The sequence below is a fragment of the Lipophrys pholis genome (genome assembly GCF_963383615.2).
Source record: "Lipophrys pholis genome assembly, chromosome: 16".
Taxonomy (NCBI): Eukaryota; Metazoa; Chordata; class Actinopteri; order Blenniiformes; family Blenniidae; genus Lipophrys; species Lipophrys pholis.
In genome coordinates, this window is record NC_137634.1 from 22,639,442 (window position 1) to 22,650,038 (window position 10,597).

At 43.2% G+C, this 10,597-nt stretch overlaps 2 protein-coding genes across 2 annotated transcripts; both read right to left on the bottom strand.

The window, feature by feature from the left end:
• Positions 1–412: 412 nt before the first annotated feature.
• On the bottom strand, positions 413–823 carry LOC308122002 (histone H3.2; the record flags this gene model as incomplete). Its single annotated transcript, XM_080483583.1, has 1 exon — positions 413–823. The coding sequence occupies one exon, from the start codon at positions 821–823 to the stop codon at positions 413–415; it is 411 nt and encodes a 136-aa protein (XP_080339709.1).
• A 1,323-nt stretch (positions 824–2,146) lies between these two features.
• Positions 2,147–2,933, bottom strand: LOC308122000 (histone H1-like; the record flags this gene model as incomplete). The annotated part of the gene is made up of 1 exon (XM_080483581.1): positions 2,147–2,933. The coding sequence occupies one exon, from the start codon at positions 2,931–2,933 to the stop codon at positions 2,331–2,333; it is 603 nt and encodes a 200-aa protein (XP_080339707.1). The 3' UTR covers positions 2,147–2,330.
• Positions 2,934–10,597: the final 7,664 nt, after the last annotated feature.

Below are 10,597 nucleotides of genomic sequence, written 5' to 3' on the forward strand. Positions count from 1 at the left end.
GACGTTAGTAGCTGCAGCTTATCACACTAGTTTATTCTGAGCAAGGAAGAAAGAAATGATGGACCAATGAAAATATACAGTAGAAATTGAAACGTAGATAGTCGGTCGACGAAATACAACGTAAATTCGAAGAAGCCGTAAGCCTATGTCGATGTTACGCATTAGCATTAATGTCACCGCTTTAAAACTTCTAAAATATAGTCAGCGCTAAACAACTCAATTAAAATGCATTTTCATCTAGTGACATAATGAATGACACGAAAACAAATCAGTAAATACACTGAATGGTAAATGTTGAAGGCTCATTAACAGTTTTCCTTAGTGATGTTAGGGTGTAGAGGATAGATTGACTCTTGGATAAAGTGGGTGGCTCTTAAAAGAGCCGTTGTGTGGTGGGGGGGGGGGGGAGACTTTAAGCCCTCTCTCCGCGGATGCGGCGGGCCAGCTGGATGTCCTTGGGCATGATGGTGACCCTCTTGGCGTGGATGGCGCACAGGTTGGTGTCCTCGAACAGGCCCACCAGGTAAGCCTCGCTGGCCTCCTGCAGAGCCATGACGGCGGAGCTCTGGAAGCGCAGGTCGGTCTTGAAGTCCTGGGCGATCTCCCGGACCAGGCGCTGGAAGGGCAGCTTGCGGATCAGCAGCTCGGTGGACTTCTGGTAGCGGCGGATCTCACGCAGAGCCACGGTACCGGGCCTGTAGCGGTGAGGCTTCTTCACCCCGCCGGTGGCCGGCGCGCTCTTGCGGGCGGCCTTGGTGGCGAGCTGCTTCCTGGGAGCTTTTCCTCCGGTGGACTTACGGGCGGTCTGCTTGGTTCTGGCCATGGCAGCGAGTTACTCTCAGTCTGAACTGAAGAAATGAATGGAGGATTCAACGCCGCCGCCGCTCTTTATAACAAACCTGCTCGACGCTGATTGGCTCAGGGTGGGGGCCGCGCTGGCTGCAGGTGCCCTGTGATTGGAGGAAGAATATTTGAATGTTTAAAAATGGGCGCCAGAAAATAGAAGTTAACGGCGGCAGAGAAAAGAAAGATGATATTTAAAAAAGACACCCGCTGAGATTCATCTAAACAACAACTACTTTAATATTTATCAAATGAAACTGTCACTTTTAGTGTTATTTCTTTGCACCGCACAATGTTCTGTATGAATAAGATTCAATACATTTATTGTCATATATATACAGTTAAATAGAGATTTAGACTACAATGAAAAGTATAACAAGGTTCAGGATAAACTAAAGTATAAAACTAAAAGACAAAAAATAAGAAGGAATAGAGTATGAGCAGATTACATTTATGAAATCAGTTTAAAAATAAAGAAATAAAAAAGGATATGGCACATTATAAAGAATTTGATATTCAACTTTCTTTTTATATATATTTATATATATATATTCTGTATGCAGCAATGCTTGAAGGATTTTCACTCTGGGATTAAAGTATTTCTATTCTCTAATGCCAGAATTGTCAGAAAAATGCTGTAAAAGAAGTTTGAAACCACTAAAATCAAATACTAAAACAGCTAAAAAAAAATGTAAAAAGATGTTTACCAACCTAAAATGTATCTGAAACGTCATTAAAGCAACAAAAGACACATTTTTTGTACGCGTTTCAAAACTGATATGAAACTTTAAGAGCTGCGTCAGCCTCATTTTAAAGCTTAAACATGTTTTACGGCTCCAGGTGATTCGATCTCGACCTACAAGCCAGACTTGTTACTGTATTTAACCCCGCAGTGACTGGAATGCGGCTTTTTACCTGTTTTGCACCTTTTATGTTTTGAAGATTTTTGACTGTAAATATAAATATACACACAAATATTTGACTTTTCTGTTGAGATGGTTTAGTTTTTGTTTAATAAGATTTAATATATATATAAACTGTGTGTAAGTTCTAAGATTTAGTCATTTAAATTAAAAATGTGGCATACTGAACATTTCTACATTAATTTATTTTAAGCATTGTAGAGATTTGATAAATTAATATTAACAAAAAAACCCCAGCATATTTACTCCCTATCATTAACTGAGCCAAAATAAGGCTAAATGTAAAACATAAAAATGCTCATTATGTTTGACCACATTCGACCATCAGTGCCTTCAGTTACTCGGACCTTTGACAGATGAACCCGATTGGTCAAGTTGACGTTTATAAACAAAGTTTCTTCTCCCGTTCAACTTGTAACAAAGTAGTTATAACATGAATATTGATGCGTGGTTGTTAAAAGTAACGCAAAGTGCGGTCGTGTGCGGGATCCCCGCTCTTTCAGAACAGGTGGTGGCTCTTAAAAGAGCCTTTGGTGCAGTTGATGCGGGTTCGGGGCAGCCCCGTTACTTCTTGCCCTTCTTGGCTGCGGGTTTCTTGGCAGCGGGCTTCTTGGCTGGTTTGGCCTTCTTCACGACTTTCTTGGCTGCGGGTGTCTTGGTCTTCTTTGCGGGGCTTTTCTTCGCTGCGGCCTTCGTCTTCTTGGGCGTCGTCGCCTTCTTGGCAGCCTTCTTTGCGGGGCTCTTCTTGGCGACGGGCTTCTTTGCGGATTTTTTCGGGGTGGTCGCCTTCTTGGCGGCGGGCTTCTTAACTTTGACAGCCGCCTTCTTCTTCACGACTTTCTTGGCGGGCTTCTCGGCTTTGGGCTCCTTGGCGAGCTTGAAGGAGCCGCTGGCCCCGGTGCCTTTGACCTGGACCAGGACGTTCTTGCTGACCAGCCGGATGACGGCGCTGTTGATGCGCCTGTTGGCCTTGTTCACGTCGATGTCCTTCGCCAGCACCTTCTTCAGGGCGGAGAGCGACGTCCCCTTCCGCTCTTTGGACTCGGCCACGGCGGCCACGATGAGCTTGGGCAGGCTGGGTCCATCCTTCCGGGGCTTGCTGACCTTCTTCTTGGCGGTCTTGGCCGGGGACTTTGCCGGCGCGGCTGCGGGAGCTTCTTCAGTCATGACTGCGGTTGTTCTCGGTGTCGGTCCGTGTGGAGATGAATTTACCCCTCCGCTGGAGGCGGGACTATATAACAGGCATGAGAACCGTGGAGAGGCAACCGGCACGGCCGCTCAGCCGCTTCCCGAAGTGTCCCGGAGTTTGTGTTTTCTCTGCGCGTTTCTGAGCGGAAAACACGCAGGAAAACAACGCGTCCGTGCGGCAGTGCTGGCGGGCCGGACGGAACACACCTCCCCCTCGGTACCGGACTCCGGTTCGGTCTCCGGGACTCCTTGGTTTCGGTGTGAGAGGTTTCAAACCTCCCGGTGACGCGCTCACTTCGAGCCGCTCGCCGCGACATTTCGTCACTTTTCGCCTCAAAAAACGATCAGAACCGGTTCGTGTCGGACGGGAAGGTTTCGGTCCGGTTAGAAGAGACACGGGGGGACCGGGGGAAGGCGGAATCGGGGCTCTGCGGTGATTTTTTGGGCAGTTCTGGAGGAAGTTCTCGGTGCATGTAAACACACGGAGGTCTGAGGCGGTGGATCCTCCGGTGTGCGGGACCAGACCCCCTCCGGAGGAAAGCAGCTCAGAGGATCCGATCTAAACCCGGAGCTCCGAGAAATCACTTCAACCCTCACTGCCGGCCTCAAATATCAGCTCCACACACCAATACACCCACACAGATAACACAGAGACATCAGACAATACTCAGCCTGCGGTTTAAAACACACATCAATCTACTTCAACAACCTTCTTTGTTCAGTTTTTAACGGATTTCATCCACAGTTATGATTTCTGATTTAAAAATTGCAGTCATTCAAGTTTGGACTTTTGACTCAAGTATACAACTGCTACAGCATCACATGAAATACTCGATTATAATACTGTTGTAGAGTAAAAATTCAAATTGGTCCAAAAAATACAGAGTTACCAAGAGCAGTCACATTTCTGAAGGGTCGATAGATCAACTGCCTTTATTCGTTTGTTTAGTTTGGGGGATCACGTGATTTTATTTCATAATTTGAAAGAACACAGCAAAATGAAAATGTTCTTTTATAACAATTATTCCATACCAGTTCCACCATGTTTATGACGATCCACTTTAACAGACAGACAAATAACTGATGATGATTTCATAACCTCCTTTGGTGGAACAAACAAACAAACAAACAAACAAACAAACATGTGGCACCAGTGAGAGATGGAAGTTAGTGAAAAAGGCCAAACTCCTGAACAAACCTCATGGAGAGAGATAAAGGGCACAAAGCATTTTAAATGTGCATGAAAAATATTCATGCAGATTTGTTTAATGCAGAAACTCTGTGGTTTATCCTTTTCATTGTTTTTAACAATAATAATAATAATAATCCATTTTATTTTGTATTGCAATTTACATTAGTAAATCTTAAAGTGCAAAAAACCATATCAGCTAAAGCAACAATAAAAAAAACACTTGCAAAACAGCAATACAAGTCAATACAAGTCAATATGAGTATTTTTAGTCCTTTTTTTTTTTTTTTTTTTTTTTTTAAAGAACCAGCAGTCTGGAGCCTTCAGATGCTCTGGAGGTGATGCATTTTGAGTTGAATGCATCATGTAGGTTGACGTTCTCTTCCTCTTAGCTTTGTAGTCAAGACCATTTAACCCGAGCCAAGACCAAGACTTTGAAAATGTGGTCTTACTTCAACACTACCTTTCATACAGTCAAGACATCTGAGATCCGTGTCTGAATGAAGATGGACATCACTGAAAACTGTCTTTCTCCTGGACACTTTGACCACATTTCCTCCTGAGTGTTCAGTCAGTTTTAGCAGATGTGTCGGAGTATTTTTGAGGCAGCGTCATGACACGTCCAGATACCACAAGTGAGGCTCTCAGGGACATATTTGATCAGGACACTAGTGAGGATGAGAGAAGGCAGGAAACTGACAGGAGTGAGAGAGGAAGTGACAAGAGGAAGAGGCGTCGACTGTGGACACCAGGTGAAGCATTACGTCCTGCAAATGTAAAAGCAACATATATTTGGAAGAAACAATCAACAGTGTGGACATTTTGGATGACATGTGCAGGTGGTTGGATGTTGGAAATATTCCGAAAATACAAGTGAATTGTGAGTTAATGCACAAAAACACAAAACACGCCTGACAGACACAGATGAACCTTTGTAATATTGTTTTGTTTAGTTGTTTCTTAACGTATTAGTGATCTTGCAAAATTCTTAAGTGTACTTTTGGAATAATTGACTTTGCAAACAAATAAAATGTCTGCAGTCACTTCTGTCCGGAAACAAAAAATTTAACTGGTTTCAGAACAACTGTCCTTGATAACCTTGTCGTCTGTGATTATTCCTGCACTCATACGTTTTCATTAATGTGTTTTATTCAAAATAAAACCATGTGGAGCTGCTTCAGAGATAAATCGTTCAGTTATGTTCATTATTGGTTTAGTGAGGCAGCGGTGGTTAGTACTGTCGCCTCGCAGTGTGCAGGATTAAACGGTAAAGGAAACTGATGGACTGACTGATGCCTTTAGTTTGTTTATTTAGTTTAAGTATTTTCTCTTTCTACCTTTGAGGGAAGTAAGGTTTTACGGCATACCTCTGACATGCTCCCATGGAGTTCTTCCACCATCATCAGAAGTTATATTTGATGACGTTTCGAACTCTAAACCCTCCTCAAGGTTCCACAGTTTCTCTGGTGTTGATTCCAGCAGATGGTGCCGTTGGATTTTATTTCTCACAGGCTCTTCAACTTAGTGCCCTTAAATGTCCTTAACTTCTGACATAAGTGGATGTAGTGCTCGTGTTAGGTAGTAGGGAAAGATTTTTTCCGATTTCTTATTATTCTACTACCGTTGAGACTTCAGGATGATTGTTTCCTTATTTAGTTTTTTATATATAAAGTAATATTTTTTGCCTGAGGTAAATTCATCTCTATATTCCCTTATTAGTTTTTCTTGAGGGATTATTTCTGTATTTTTGATATTTATTGTTTGTAGACTTCTTTAAAGCCCGCCTCTCCGCCTCTCCGCCTCTCCACCTCTCTGCCTCTCCGCCTCTCCATAGGCGGTGTCTGAAGCGCTGATGGTTCCCTCTATCGCTCACCCCACTTCGGACTGGCAGCCAGGCGGCTGCCCTCCTCGGCTCTTCCACCTTCGTCTTGTTTGGGGTTAGGTTAGATCCTTTTTCCCTGGTGGGATCGGTGGTCCTGTTTTCGCTTTTTATCCCTCCCATCAGAATTAGGTTGGGGTTTTCTCTTCTTAGATTGGGTGTTGGTACCGGCTCCTACGGCCCTGTACAGGGTTGGCCCGGTACCGCACCTGTTTGTTTTGTTTTACCAGCCCCACCAGGTACCTGTTCTTTTGGCATTTTATCAGGGTAGGACACGGGCTGGTTATGGGTTTTTGCTCATGTTCAGGTTTTTGCTTAACCCGTTTTCTTTTCAGGCGCCACCACTTTTTTGAAGTAAACCCAACAAGCAAACTAAAAGAAAATTAAGCAAATAAAAATTGTAAAAATCCTAACCGGATCCCTGTGTCCTTCATAATATGTTCCTTCCCTTCTCGGGGTGCAACATATTTATGGGGGCTCGTCCGGGAACTGAGACAAATCTGTTGGACTATGTCAGTCGGTTTAGACATAGACTGCGCCTTGCATGTGAAATTGCCAGGGAAAATCTTAAAGGTGCGAAGGCCCGCATGAAGTCTTTTTGATAAACATGCTAAAATGAGGGAATTCAAAAAAGTATTCACTTTATATACAAAATTTGCCAATGTTGTTTTCCTATCTGTCTGAGTCGGAGCAGTGTGATCTGGTTGAATTAGTCCAGTCATATGATTTGCTGTTTGAGGATGTTCCGTCCCAGACATACGTGCTCTACCACGATATTGACGTGGGGGACGCTAAACCCATAAAACAGCATCCCTACCGCGTTAATCCTGATAAACGCAGTCATTTAGAAAAACAGGTTGATTACATGGTGCTACATGGCATAGCCTGGTTCCCTGTGTCCTTCATAATATGTTCCTTCCCTTCTCGGGGTGTAACAGTTAGAAGATTAGATTTATAATATTAGTATAGTATAAGACGTCTCCTCTGATAAAAGAGAAATCCATTCACCATTCTGTTGGGAGGAGTTTGCTCAGTTTTCGTTTCAAGCTTCAACTTTAACTTTACTGAACCACGTTAAGGAGATGATATCAAAGGTCTCAGAGATTGGAAACGTCCTGATTGAGAATCCACGGTGGCCTAGAAGGGTCAAAACAACTGCAAAAGCCACAACACAACAGCAAAGGATACAACGGAAGTGAGCAGCGGTGAGAAGAACAGGTTTTGTTCCCGGGGGAACAATATTCTCTAATGGACACAATAATTAAACGAGGCACAGCAGAGCACACACATAACGTCATGACAATTTCAACACAGTCACCGACATTGCTCATTTGTGACAACAAATAATGATATTAATCACAATCATCAAGCAACAGCGTTTAACTTACATGTCATTAAACTCCCCGTACTCAAAATAGTACTTCAGTAAATATTGTCCCCTGTAAAAAAAAAAAAAAGTCTGCTCTACCGACCCCTACGCACTTCTGATGTGGTTTAACTGTGAGGTAACTGCCGATGTGGCTTTTGTATGAATCCTCCAACATGCTGACGATCACAGCTTTGGCTTGGTAGTAATTCCAGAGAAGACAAACAGGAAAAATCCCCACAGACAGACACAAGTCTTTATCAGAGCTTCAACTGTTTTGATATGCAGTGAATCCGCCGAAGACAAAAAAAACAAAAAACACACATGAACTACATTGAAAAACATTTCCACCCGTCTGCCTTTCTAGATATCCACCACTAGGGGGAGACACAGTGCAGCTGCTCACACTGGAACACGCAGCTGACTCCATCAACTGTGTGCACTTTTACTGCATATACGTCACAGTGTGTGTTCTTTTACTGCATTTACATCATGCTGTGTGTACTTTTACTGCATGGTGAAGTATTCCTGTGACCTTGAAGATGAACTGGTCTCCTGTAGTTGGAGCAGTGGTTTGCCCTCTCACCTCAAGATTCGAGCTGCAGACCAGGAGTCCCATTGGAAGAATAGAATAGAATAGAATAGAATAGAATAGAATAGAATAGAATAGAATATAAATGATTTTTTAACCTGAGGTAATATTCATTGATCTTGGAGGTTTTCCAGGTTCTGGGAGTTTTGTCCTGACCGATCAGAAGTCTTCCGGTCGACTTGCTGCAGACTTCTGACGGTTGAATCACAGGTCGACTCAGGCTGAGGACTCGAGGAGCTCGGTTCCCCTGATGGTCTCCTGTAACGAGGCGTCGTTAACGAGTTGGAGACTCCAGCGTGCGTCTGGAGGAGCGGCTCATGCTCTGACTCATTAAATGTAGGCCCGCGTGTCCTCGGGCGGCTAGTTACCCAGGTTATCGCTCGCCGCCTGATGTATTTTTTCTGCTGCTGTAATCTAAGTTCATGGGCTTTGTTGTCGTCACGGAAACATGGCCGCGGGGCAATGCAAGAAGAAAGGAGGAGGAAATCTTTGATGTGAGGCTCACTGATAAAGGAGCAGTCCATCAAATCTGTGAGGTCAGAGCGAGTCCCGCCGTCTTTGGCTTAGCTTAGCAGAAAGACTGCTAACACAGAGAAACTGTTAATTCATTAATGCAGCAAAGTAAACCTGTGCTTGTTTGTGTGAAGGCTCCTGTAAAAATCCCTTAAAACCCATAAACCAACTGACTGATGTTTGGTCCATGAGATGATTGGGTGCTTGAGAAGTGAAGAACAGGCAGAATTCATCACCGTCTGCAAGACTGAAATGACTCAACAAGAACGTTATTCTCATCACCACCGCATGGACTCAGTGACACGCTTTAAAACCATCGCAGATACAAGCACTTCTGAAAACCATCACGTATGAGTACTAAGGCCCCGTTTACGTGACAACGAAAACGAGTGTATCCGCAAAACTTTCTTCACTTTTTGGGGGTCTCCGTTTCCTGGACACTGGTGTGTGGAGCGATTGTAGGACAACTCGTCCACAAAACTGCAACCCTGGACAACTCGTCCACGGACAGCACCCTCAGCAGACAACTCGTCCACGGATGAGATTTCAGAAATTTTTTGAGAAAATAAATCCTGTACAATGTACTTTTACATATTGTTATTCGAATTGATATTTTATGTATTTGTCAAATACCTAGTATATGTCCATATATATGTAGCATAGTATCATTTGGCTTTGTTTGTCTTTGTTTACCATTGTCTTAATGGGTTAGGTTTACATTGTTGCATGTAAAGACATTTTTAGGAATTCCTTTTGATGAAAAGCTCAGTTGGAAGCCGCATATAAATATCCTGAAGTCAAAATTAGCAAAAAATATTGGCATATTGTGTAAAATCAGATGAGTATTAGAATAAAATTCACTCAACGTAGTCTATAACTCCCTCATTCTTCCATATCTGAGTTATGATGTGGAAATAAGGCGAAATAATTATAAAACAAACATTCATGGTATTTATTTTTTTTACCGAGGCCATTAGACTCATAAATCAAGCTGATTATTATGCTCCAACAAATCCTGCTTGCCATATCAAAGATGCTAAAAATACACAACATTGTCAACCTTAATACGCTAGCTGTAATGTATATGGCACATAATCATAATCTTCCACCTCATGTCCAGAAGTTATTAAAAATAAGTAGTTTTTTGTGTGAAATATACTTAATAATCCTTCCAAATGTGTCAATTATAATCTTCCACTTTATATCCGGAAGCTATTCAAACATAGAAAGAGTCAATATAGCCTCTGGGGTTCAGATTTACTTTGAAATCCTTCAAATCAATAATGCTGAAAAAAGATTTTGTTGTGGACGAGATATCCAGAACCACATTGACGAGTTGTCCAGGGTGGCAGTTTTGTGGACGAGTTGTCTGTTCATTGTGTGGATCCACTGCATCAGTGAAGTTTCTATACCGGCTCCTGAGGTGAAAAGCTTCTTTCACAGTTGCGATTCCCCCCCTGCAGAGACTGCCAGAGGCGATCGAAGCGCTCTTACTGCGCATGGGCATCCCCCCTCCACTTTCCTCTGGTTGTAAATAGTTCCTTCTGCTCATGCGCCAGTAAACAAACATGTTTTATCGTCCATATCTGTAGTTTAATAGTTGAGACTCACCCCTGATAGCATCCGATTCGTCATCAGTCCATACAAATGTGGGGTTCTCTAGATTTTGGTCACGTTTAAAGCGTATTGTTCTCAGCACACACGTCTGTGTGGTTTCATTACAAAAAATTGCAACAGCCCCCTCCCGTGGCCCGGCAGACTAACTGCATTGTTGTCAGTGTGTCTGCTGCTGCAGTGTAAATGTATTTTAATTGATGAAGTGTTGTCACATGAAATGTTGCCCTGTAAATGGGGCCTAAATGAAAAACATTGATTCCCCCCCTCCCTCCTGCAGTGTGTACACCTCAGGTAGGACCTTTAGGTTTCAGGCTGTCTCGGCCTCATTAGCAGGCTTCAGCGCCTCAGGTGAGCTCTGGACTGACAGGAGCTGGAAGCAGAGCAACGACCAGCAGACCAACAGACCAACAGACCAGCAGACCAACAGACCAACAGACCAACAGAGCTACAGACATCTGAGCTACAGACATCTGAGAGACGTATCAAA